This window comes from Cannabis sativa, chromosome 2 (genome assembly GCF_029168945.1).
Source record: "Cannabis sativa cultivar Pink pepper isolate KNU-18-1 chromosome 2, ASM2916894v1, whole genome shotgun sequence".
Lineage (NCBI taxonomy): Eukaryota > Viridiplantae > Streptophyta > Magnoliopsida > Rosales > Cannabaceae > Cannabis > Cannabis sativa.
Genome location: NC_083602.1, coordinates 31,253,709 through 31,265,359, shown reverse-complemented (window position 1 = coordinate 31,265,359; position 11,651 = coordinate 31,253,709). Strand labels below are relative to the sequence as shown.

The 11,651-nt window shown below is 38.3% G+C and overlaps 2 protein-coding genes across 2 annotated transcripts; both read left to right on the top strand.

Annotated features, from left to right (window-relative positions):
- The first annotated feature begins 1,669 nt into the window (after positions 1–1,669).
- Positions 1,670–2,221, top strand: LOC115719955 (uncharacterized). Its single transcript, XM_061109305.1, has one exon. The coding sequence runs from the start codon at positions 1,670–1,672 to the stop codon at positions 2,219–2,221; it is 552 nt and encodes a 183-aa protein (XP_060965288.1).
- A 141-nt stretch (positions 2,222–2,362) lies between these two features.
- Positions 2,363–3,282, top strand: LOC133034252 (uncharacterized). Its single transcript, XM_061109304.1, has 2 exons — positions 2,363–2,534; positions 2,627–3,282. The coding sequence occupies exons 1-2, from the start codon at positions 2,363–2,365 to the stop codon at positions 3,280–3,282; spliced, it is 828 nt and encodes a 275-aa protein (XP_060965287.1).
- The last annotated feature ends 8,369 nt before the right edge of the window (positions 3,283–11,651 follow it).

Genomic DNA, 11,651 nt, shown 5'->3' with positions numbered 1-11,651 from the left:
AAAATCATACACCGCATTTACATTTTGTGATATGTAATCAGATCCCATGATTTTAGGGATAATGGCTGTAATCATATTTTGGTTAGCTTTGTAATTAACTGCCACTATGAAACTATAAATAGTGGCAAACAATCTCAAAAAAGGGACAAAAAAACTCTTATGAAAGAGGCCTTAAAAAAATACTCAAAATCTGAATAAGATTGACTCGTGGACTATGCAGAATTTTAACTGCAAAACCACGTAAAAAACCCTATGTTCATATATTATTTTTCTATAGCTTTTATTTTTTCTGTGTTGAATTATCATCGTGAGGCTCAAATTTGGTTAATCAAAATCTGCGTTAACAGTTTGGTGCTTTCATTGAGAGCCTCTGTGAAAAAACTTACAAAAAGCCTTCCCTTATTTTAAAGAAGAACCTTCTCCTTTATGGCTGAAGATGTGAGAATATTAACACCCCACATGAGGAAACTAACCATCGTTCTGGAAAAGAGCCCATGAGTCTAGAAGATCTACCAATTTACAGTCCAGAAGGAACATCCGTTCTAGGAGGGCTCAACCTGAGGATGGCCTTAGTGCTCGGACCACACGTCCTCGGAGAACTCAACCTGATGTTGGTCCTAGTACGCGGACAACGTGCTCGAGGAGAACTCAGCGTGGGAATGGTCAGAATCCTAGAAAAGGGATAAAGAGCTAAACCGTAGAGGTGCCCAATCTATGTGAGAAAGAACTTATGAAACAGAAAGTCGCTGCCTGAGACGCCGTCTGAAAGAGGCGCAGCGTTGAAACGCTGAGTTAGAACGAGAGGTAGTCTCAGCTAGAGCGGTGCAGGGGACAAACGCTCAAAATCAACCTAAACCTGGAGTGAGAAGACCACGAAGCAGAACTCATGGCTCACGAACTAGGAGACAGGAAAAGGCCCAGGAAGAGCAACCCGGGGAAAATGAGACACTCCCTGAGAATCAGAATGAATAGCGAGAAAGGAGGCAACCGAAAACTGATGAACGAGAAATCCTTCATGAAAATGAGGAGGATCTAATAACTCAATCCGGAGAACAGAGATCACCTGCTAGGAATCACCAACGTTCTTCCCAAAACCCATAGAGCGAGGACTCGTACGTACCCTAAGGGGGGAAATATGACAAACCACTATCGGGAGGAAAGAACAGAGCGTGAAGAGGCAAGTGTGACTTCAAGGTGATCTAGAACCCATAGCCGATCAACTAGAAGAGGAGAAAGTGCTCAACGAGCTAATGATTGGGAAAGTATGGGAACAAGTAAATCCACGAGCCACTGAAAGACAAAGTCTATGAGTAGGATGCGGTCTATGAGTAGGACGCAGTCTATGAGTAAGACGAGATCTGCCAGCAATTACTCCCAACCAGATCTGCGAGAGCACTTGAATCGGAATAAACCTAACCTTCACCAACAACTTGGTCCAAAGTAAGAGGATCCAATCCAATTGCGGATAAACGAGATGGAGGACAAGTTCGGGTGATATCAAGTGGGGGAATTAGGGAAATCATCTGGATACGACTCTGACGAGGAACTTGAGCTGTATCACCCAGATATTATGAATACCCCTTTTTCTTCGAGATTCAAAAACCTGCATGTCTCGTCCTATGATGGAACTACAGATCCGGTCTCGCATTTGAATAACTTTAACACGATAATGCGAGCGAGTAACGTGACGAACAATTTACGCTGTATTTTGTTCCCCACCTCGCTTGTTGGAGTAGCGAGTAGCTGGTTTAACAAGTTTACTCGTCATTCAGTAATTTCCTGGGAGCAGCTGTCTAGGGATTTCAAGAAGCAATTTCAAGCCGTTAGGGATAGGCGACCCGAAGCAGCCTCACTAACCAACATAAAGCAGCAGCTTGACGAGACACTTAAGGCATATTTAAGTCATTTTAGCACGGCTGTCGCTAGGGTTAGAAACTTGGATGACAACACACAACTTACAGTCCTTCAGGCAAGGATCTCCACTTATCCATTAACCGCTGGGGGCGAGTTGTGGGATGATTTACAAGGACGCCCGATAACAAACATCACTGAGTTCAACAAGAGGGCTCAAGTGTTTGTGTGGAAGGTAGAAGCCTGGAAGGAAATGAACTTCTTAAAAACAAGCTCGGGAGGTAAACCCAGCAATGTCTCAACAGGGACTGCTTCCACGAGAATTGATAACTCGGGGGCTTTTGGTTCGAAAAGAAAAGACAGAATTTGAGAACTTTCGAAGGATAGAAAGAAACAAAAGAAGCATGACAAATACGTGCCACTGTATACTATTTATACCAAGCTTAATAAAACTCAAGAAAATATTTACCTCGCACATGAGGTGAAGGTAGCCTTTGGCAAACCCGAGCCTATGAGGAATTCAAGGAGCAAAAGAGATCCTAACAAATATTGTAAATTTCATAAAGATAATGGGCATACGACCGACGAATGTTGCCAATTGAAAGATGAGATAGAGATTCTCATCGCTCGAGGCCATTTTAAGCAGTATGTGAAAAGACAGTGCCAGGGATACAACCAACCCCGTCAGCCTAATAACCTAAACAACCAAAGGTTACAAGCTATTCCTGTGAAGGAGAGGACATCCTAATTATTTTGGGAGGGCCACATATTGTAGGGGAAAGCAATAACGCTCAGAAGAGATATGTGAAGGAGATAAAGAACGAGCAGTCGGTCTTTGCCCCAGAACCTTCCAAGAAGGTGAAGACCGAGGAACCCCACATTACGTTCACAGAGGAAGACGAGAACAACGTGAGATACCCTCACGTCGAACTGCTGGTCATAACCATTCAACTTACCAATAAGAGGATAAAGAGAGTGTTAATAGACAATGGGAGCTCGGTAAATATCATTTATAAGGAGACTTTAAAGAAAATGGGGCCCGAAAAGGCCAAGTTAAGGCCTTGTATGGTGAATCTTTACGGATTCACCGGGGATAGCATTGCTAGCCTTGGCATAATCGAGCTCGCATTAACTGTAGCTGAGGCACCTGTAACTGCTACTGTTATGCAAGACTTCGTGGTTGTCGACCTGCCCTCGGCTGACAACATATTGTTGGGTCGCACAGCACTGATCGGACAAGGGGTAGTCAGTTCGATCAAGCACCTATCTTTAAAGTTCCAAACATCAGATGGCGTGGGAGTGGTGCATGGCGACCAGATGATGGATCGTGATTGCTATCGCATAGAGTTGCAGCATAGAAAGGTCGGTCATCAGTTGATGATGATCTTGGCAGGAGAAAACGAGAAGAAAGAGGAAGATCTTGATCCCTGAGTCGAAGATGAAAAAAACCTGCTAAAACCAATTGAAGAATTGGAGAAGGTTATTCTCGACCCAGGATTTCCCACCAAATGTGTGTACGTTGAGAAGAACCCGGACGAACATCTCAAATAGCAATGAATATGCTTTTTGAAGGCGAACCAGGATCAATTCGCTTGGCGTCATGGGGATATGATAAGGATCGACCCTAAGATTATCTGCCATCACTTAAATGTTGATCCAAACTACCCGACGAAGAGACAAAAAAGGAGGCCCTTGGATTTTGAGAGGCAAGGGGCACTAAAATAGGGTGGTTGACAAGTTGTTAGTCAACGATTTTATACGCGAGGTATATTATCCCTCGTGGATAGCCAATCCTGTTGTGGTCCCGAAACCTAACGGAACATGGAGAAACTTGTATTGATTTCTCCAATCTGAATAAGGCATGCCCAAAAGACTATTTTCCACTTCCCAGGATCAACCAGTTAGTGGATGCAACTACTGGGCACGAGCTTATGTCATTTATCGATGCATATTCTGGATATAACCAGATAAAAATGTACATCCCAGATTAGAAACATCCAAGCTTCGTAACTAACATGGGACTCTATTGTTATAAAGTCATGTCGTTCGGACTGAAGAACACTGGGGCAACGTATCAGCGACTAGTAAACAAAATGTTCACAAGCCAAATAGGGCGAAACATGGAGGTTTACGTTGATGATATTTTGGTTAAATCAATAAAGAGTACGGATGATACCTCAAACCTCGTGGGATGCTTTAAAATATTAAAAAAGTATAACATGAAGCTAAACCCAAAAAAAAATGTTCCTTTAGAGTCTCCTCGGGAAAGTTTTTGGGATTCATAGTTAACGCGAGGGGTATTGAGGCAAATCCTGAAAAAATTAAGGCATTAATAGACATGCCATCCCCGACAAAGCCTAAGGAAGTACAGGCCCGGAAAGGAAGAATGGCGGCACTTAACAGATTTATTTTGAAGTCAACTAATAAATGTCTGCCGTTCTTAAACATATTGTGAGGCAACCAAAAGTTCGAGTGGACAAAAGAGTGCGAAGACGCCTTCCAGAGCATAAAAAGGCATCTCGCAATGCCTCCACTTTTTGCAAAACCAATAACTGGAGAGACGTTATTTCTTTATTTAGCCATCTCAAAAGATGCAATTAGTGCACCTATAGTGCGAGAAGAGGGCAAGCACCAGTAACCTAAGTACTACGTAAGTAAAAGGTTACTAGGGGCAGAATCCAGGTATCCCCCTCTAGAAAAACTTGCGTTATGCCAAGTCCATGCATATCGCAAACTACGGCCATATTTCCAGGCTCACCCCATAAAAGTGTTAACCGATCAGCCCTTAAGATAAGTTTTATCAAAACCAGATGTTTCTAGAAGATTGATAAAATGGTTGATTAAACTGGGGCAGTTCGACATAACATACCATCCTCGAACATCCATCAAGGGTCAAGCTTTAGCTGACTTCTTGATAGAAGGTATAACTCCAGAAGAAATCCCTCATGGTCAGTGAGACGCGGAAACCTGGAAGTTATATGTGGATGGTGCATCCAACGAACAGGGTTCAGGTGCAACGGTGATATTAATATCGCCGGAAGGCTTTAAGTTTCCCTATGCTCTGAGATTCTAATTTGACGCATCAAATAACGAGGCTGAATATGAAGCCCTGATCGCCGGCTTAAAGATAGTAGAGGCCTTGAAAGTTAAAAATCTTATTTGTCATAGTGATTCACAGTTGATCGTGAACCAGGTCCTCGGGGAATACCAGGCAAAAGGCTTGAAAATGGCAAAGTATTTAGAGAAAGTTTGGAAGAACTTGGAAAGATTCGATTACTTTAAAATTGAACAAATTTTGAGAGAACAAAAATCCAATGTCGATGCCTTGGTAAAGCTGGCCTCGCAGAATGATCTGGATGAACTAAATTTGGTTCCGGTATAAATGCTGAGCGAGCCAAGTATATGTGAAACTGAAGACGTCGAGATGATAGATAGCTCTCCAACATGCATGACGCCTAATATCAACTATTTACTCGACGGAAACTTCCAAATGCAAAAAACGAGGCGCGAAAACTATTGTATACGGTGCCTCGCTACACAATGATTGAAGGAAAACTATATAAAAGAGGGTATTCAATGCCCCTACTTCGGTGTGTTCCTCCGACAGAAGCAAACGAAATCATTAGAGAAATTCATGAAGGCTTCTATGGAGATCATGCGGGTTGGCAAAGTCTGTCAAAAAAGATCAATTAGGCAAGGATATTACTTGCCAATGATCAATAAGGACACACATGAGTTTGTTAAGAAATGTGATAAGTGTCAGAGGTTTTCACATATACCTCGCGTACCGCCAACAGAACTTAGAATGATGACCTCGCCCTACCCATTTGTTAAATGGGGGATTGACTTAATTGGGACATTACCCACTGGGCGAGGAGGAGCTAAGTATGCGGTGGTAGCAGTCGACTTCTTCACTAAATGGACGGAGGCCGAGCCCCTCGTCTCCATAACATACAAGAAAGTCCTTGACTTTATCGTCAAGAACATTATCTGTAGGTTTGGAATTCCCATGAAGATAGTATCCAATTTGATGGCGACTTGTTCACTGAATTCGGCGAGAGGAATAAAATTTTCAAAAGCTTCTCGTCAGTATCCAGGCCTTAGGCACATGGACGAGTTGAAGCCATTAATAAAACCCTAAAGGGTACTATCAAGAAGAAGCTAGACGCTGCCAAAGGTAGATGGGTTTACAAGCTACCTCAAGTGCTCTAGGCCCACAGAACTACTGAAAAAATAGCCACGGGACACACTCCGAATTCTCGCTAGCATTTGGCTCGAAAGCAATGCTGCCTGTTGAAGTGAACATATCGACTCAAAGAAGAGAGTTTTATAATCAAGAATAAAACCAAGAACTTTTAAAATTGTCCTTTGATCTACTTGAGGAAAAACAAACTGAGTCGCAAATCACCAACGCTGCATACCAACACCGAGTCACAAGATACTTCAATAGAAGAGTCAAGTAAAGACTATTCAATGATAGAGACTTGGTGTTAAGATGAGTCTTTGCAAAAACGAGAGATGCATCATCAAGAGTGTGTTGGGTTTTATGCCCTAAATAAAACTCATTTCATATAATCAGATTTACTTATTAATAAAGATGAGAAATAACATTTTATGTTGCATGGTTCACATGATTTATTTCATGATTATATGTATATAATGTATGAATTCTTTTTAAATCCAGAACATATGATTTGGTTAAAGATTATAATGTTGTCAGCACAGTGGAATATAATCTTTATTATATGTTCAAAAGTTTATTCCCTGATTTGTCAGAACACTGGATTTAGACTGACATGGTATAATCATCGATAGGTATTCTTACACCTTGGAAAAGTGTTATGTCCTTTCCAGGACATTGGCAAAGTTTACCAGTATCGGATGTATGGAGTATACATCGGAAGGGACCGATATTGAACTTTGATTAGAGATGTTAAAACTTACCGTAATATCTATTCAATTTCAATATCACCTGTTGATCCTAGATCACATGATCGAAATCCTGATATGGTTAGGCTCAATCTCAAGAGTGTTATTCGTGTTCTTTGATTTGTTAGTTAAGTCTAGTTTTGTATCAGGGTGATACGTACATTTTGGGAACACGGTAATGCAATTGAGTGGGAGTGCTAACATAAATATGGAATCTATAGCTTCTATTTGGCAAATAGAAGTAAAGGATGATTTCCTTCGAGCTTAACCAAACGAAGATAAATGGTGGAGATCTCATTTCACTTAGGTGAAATATCATTTATACAGGGTTAAGTGTTTTAAGGATAAAATACATTGTAGGGTGTTACGGTAATTTAATCCCTGTACAGTGTAAATCATCTATATAGAGGATCATTGATCACATTAGGGTTATAACAATGGATAACTAATGACGTGTCTATATCGTGGAACATATAGAGCGTTTCTATATAACTGAGAGTGCAATTCCAAGTTCTAAGTGTGGATTCAATGAGGAATTAATAAGTTAGGGAATTTACTTGGTAAATTCGGTTCGACTTATTGGAAGCTTGGTTACATAGACCCATGGTCCCCATACTAGTTGAGACCATACTGCTTGTAAGACTCAGTTAATTGATTTTAATTAATCAATTAAAATTCTAAAAGTTAGACTATGTCTACTTTATGAATTTTCACTAAGCAAGGGCGAAATTGTAAAGAAAAGAGATTTTAGGTTTATTTATTGATTAAGAGACTTTATATGTCTAAATTAATAAATATATTAAATGGCAATATTATTTGATAATTATTTCCAAGTTATTAAATAATTAGAATTGGCATTTAAAAGGTTAAATTGGAAAATTGGCATTTTTGAGAAAATGGGAATGGAAAATAACAAAATGGGAAAGTTGCAAAGTGAGGCCCAATACCCTTTGTATGGCCGCGCCTATGCATGAGAAATACCATTTGTAGTTTCCATTATTTTAATGCCATACAATTCTAACCTAAACCTAGAGGGTTTTCTATAAATAGAAAGTGTTGGCTTGAGGAAACAAAAACACACACATCTTTGATCACTTTGTTTCTCTCAGAAAAAGCCTCACACGCCACCTTCTCTCTCTCTTTTCTTCTTTGTATTTTTGAAAATCCTTGAGTGACGAGTAGTGCCCACACACATCAAGTGGTATCTCAATCATAGTATGGAAGACTATGGAAATTCTACATCAAAGAAGGAGAAAAGAAGATCCAGGTTCAGATCTTGGTGATGCTCTGCTACAGAAAGGAATCAAGGGCTAGAGATCTGAACAGAAGGAGTCATATTATTCCGCTGCACCCACTGTAAGGTTTTCTAACTTTATATGTGTTTATTTTCATTGTTTTAGAACTCATATTAGGTTGTTAATCCAACATACTTGTTAGTAAATCTAGATCCTGGTAAAATAATTTCCAATAACTGGCACCAGAGCCATGGAAATGATTTACTTTCATGTAATGTGAATTAAAACGATGATTGTCATGTTCTGTGTTGATTTGGATGGCTTCATGTTGGTTTATGTGTTGTTTGATGAATGTTGATGTTGTACAGTTTCGTTTTCCATGAAAAATATTTTTTCAATTTTTGAAAATATTTTATTTGGATTCCTTGTGAAAAATTAAGCAATTTTTTTTTACAGAACTCGATTCCGATAAAAATTGAGAAAGTTATGAATTTTTGAATTTTGGATGCCATGGCTATCGAGTGGGTGCATCGAGTGCACCAAGCACTCGGACGAGCCAGGCACGCGCGCGCCCATCACCTAGCAGCTGACCGAGGTTTCTCGGTCAGGCACCCTGCAGGCGCCGAGATTTCTCGACAGTTCCCGCCCATCCGCGCGCGCATGAAGGCTGCGTGTAGCTTGTTGCACGCCCAATTCTGGGCAGTTTCCCAAAAGTTGCGATTTTTGGGGTTTTTCCCCAAATATCCAATTTTTTCATGGGATTGTTTCCCAAAATTCAATTTTCGTTTCTTAAATATTTTTAAATTGAAATGTTTCTAATTTTAAATATTTTCAATTTGGAATTTTTCCAATTTTAAATATTTCTATTTTGGATTGTTTCCAATTTTTAAATATTTCCTATTATGGTCAGATTTAAAAATTTGTTAAGTTCTTTAATATTTATTTATTATTTAATTATAAGATTAGATATTTTAAATTAAAAGATAACTTTGTCTTTTTATTTAAAATATTATATTAAAATTATCTTATATGTCAAATTAAATAATTAATAAATTTGAAATTAACATAGATATTTTTATAGATATACTTACCATAGTGTTTTACAAATTCAAAAATTTGTTATTTTGTTAAATATTTAATTATTTATAAATTATAAGTTAAAAATGATATTTTTTCTGTATATATCATTTTTCCTTATTAGAAATTTATAAATCATATCTTAAATATTTAAATAGCATAGATATTTTTGTAGAGATTTGAATATTGCTTAATTTGAGATATTTTGACATATAATTATGGTGTAACGTCCCCGCTTCAAGCCTCCATTGGGCCCTTACACCCACGAACTAATGGCTCTTATACACGAGTTCGTCACTCTGGCTGCTTTCTGGATTGATGACTGACCCTACAAACCAACACGAGTGTTTTCAGCGTGCTTTGTCCTCACTCACACGCATCCTGGGAAAACTTCCCAGGAGGTCACCCATCCTTGAAATTGCTCCAAGCCAAGCACGCTTAACTGTGGAGTTCTTTCAAGATGGGCTACTGAAAAACAAGATGCACCTTGTTGATATAGGTAGTACCAATCAATCTATTTAAGCTCTCTTCAACTGTATAGTCCCATACCTACACAGTCTCAGAATCATCCCACTTGACCTTCCCCAGGCGGTGTGGGATTGCACAACTTACCCGGTGTTTCCCCTTACGGATCACGGGACTACTGACTGTCACAATCACCCCCCCTTACGGGGTCCGACGTCCTCGTCGACCACACTTCCGGCTGGGTCAAGGCTCTGATACCATTTGTAACGTCCCCGCTTCAAGCCTCCATTGGGCCCTTACACCCACGAACTAATGGCTCTTATACACGAGTTCGTCACTGCGGCACTCGGATTGATGGCGGCCCTACAAACCAACACGAGTGTTTTCAGCGTGCTTTGTCCTCACTCACACGCATCCTGGGAAAACTTCCCAGGAGGTCACCCATCCTTGAAATTGCTCCAAGCCAAGCACGCTTAACTGTGGAGTTCTTTCAAGATGGGCTACTGAAAAACAAGGTGCATCTTGTTTTTCGGTAGCCCATCACGAAAGAACTCCACAGTTAAGCGTGCTTGACCTGGGAGCAATTTCAGGATGGGTGACCTCCTGGGAAGTTTTCCCAGGAAGCGTGCGAGTGAGGACAAAGCACGCTGGAAACACTCGTGTTGGTCTGTAGGCTCCATCAATCCAGAAGCGCAAAGTGGCGTACTCGTGTATAAGAGCCATTCATTCCGTGGGTGTAAGGACCCAATGGAGGCTTGAAGCGGGGACGTTACATATGGTAATTATTATTTAACCAAATCTATTTTAAAATTGGTTTATTTTATAAAATTATAAGATCTGAAAGTGATATTGGAGATTCTTTCCTTTCAAATCATTGATCTTATTAGATATTTAATTTGATTCAAATAAACCTAGATATTTTAAAATTAGTTTCCTTTATTTGGTTAGTTTAAGAATAATAATTTAATTATATTAATATCTTGATTCACATCTGTTACATGGACAATGTTTGTTTATTTATATTGTTTATTCAAAACTTTTTTAACAAACCTATTATTTATCTGATCTAAATTGCTATGATTAACTTGTTGACAGATCCAATGATCTGATTTTAATCATAGTCCAATTGACGATAGATCTTATAAATAATTTGTAACAGGTAAATTTTGTACTTCTTTCATCTGTATAAACCTAGTAACATGATAGGGCCCATCCAAATCATTTGACCTGTGTGAGCCTATATGTTTGCTTTTGGGCTTAGATGCATATAGGAAGCCCATTTAAGTTTTTACTAAGTAAATGGACTAGGTTGCTAAAATAAATTTTGACATAAGGAAATTTATTTAGGCCCAATTAGATTTGGGCTTATTCAATGAATAACAATTGTTTATTTTAAGGTTAAATTCCTCTCTTTTGGGCCTTGTGTGAGAGTTGAGGGCTATAGAAGTGGGTACGACATACTGAATCCAGCTCCCCCTCACATGAACTACCCCAATTGTGAAGGCCCATTTGCCTTATTTAAATAATTGTATTAGGTTAATTATATTAGTCTAACCTAATTAAAATTGAATTAGCAACATAATTAACTTTTAAAATATATGAAATTTATTTTTCATTGTAATATTTTAAAGTTAATTTTAGAAAAACACTTAGTCAATGATATATTCTAGATAGTTATTTCTAGTACTAGTTATTATTTCTAATATTAAATAGGAAAATATCATTGATTGTGAAATTAATTGTCTCATAATTAATTTTGGTACAATCTAAGTTTAGAATATTTTCCTAGTATTAAACTAGAATTAATAATTAAGTTTCCACTTTACTTAATTATTTATTTCTTGAATTTAATACATTTAATTAAATTTAAAATTTCAATATCTAAGTTGATTTTCATCATGATACTTTAATATTGTTATTTTCATGTTATTTAATTAAAGTTGAAAATTATTTTAAGTTTGGAATCTTATTTCAGAATAACTTAAGTTTGAATAATTTTCAGAATATATTTTATTTTATTTTATTAATCATTTCCCAAAATTTCGAAATTACATTTCTTTAATGTAGAAATTTCGAATTTTATTTGAAAAATAG

Bases quoted from the DNA above. Each gene is read 5' to 3' on its own strand.
- LOC115719955 (XM_061109305.1), top strand. From the start codon at position 1,670: ATGCGAGCGAGTAACGTGACGAACAATTTACGCTGTATTTTGTTCCCC.
- LOC133034252 (XM_061109304.1), top strand. From the start codon at position 2,363: ATGAGGAATTCAAGGAGCAAAAGAGATCCTAACAAATATTGTAAATTT. The intron at 2,535-2,626 runs GTCAGCCTAATA...CACATATTGTAG, and splicing joins CCAGGGATACAACCAACCCC to GGGAAAGCAATAACGCTCAG.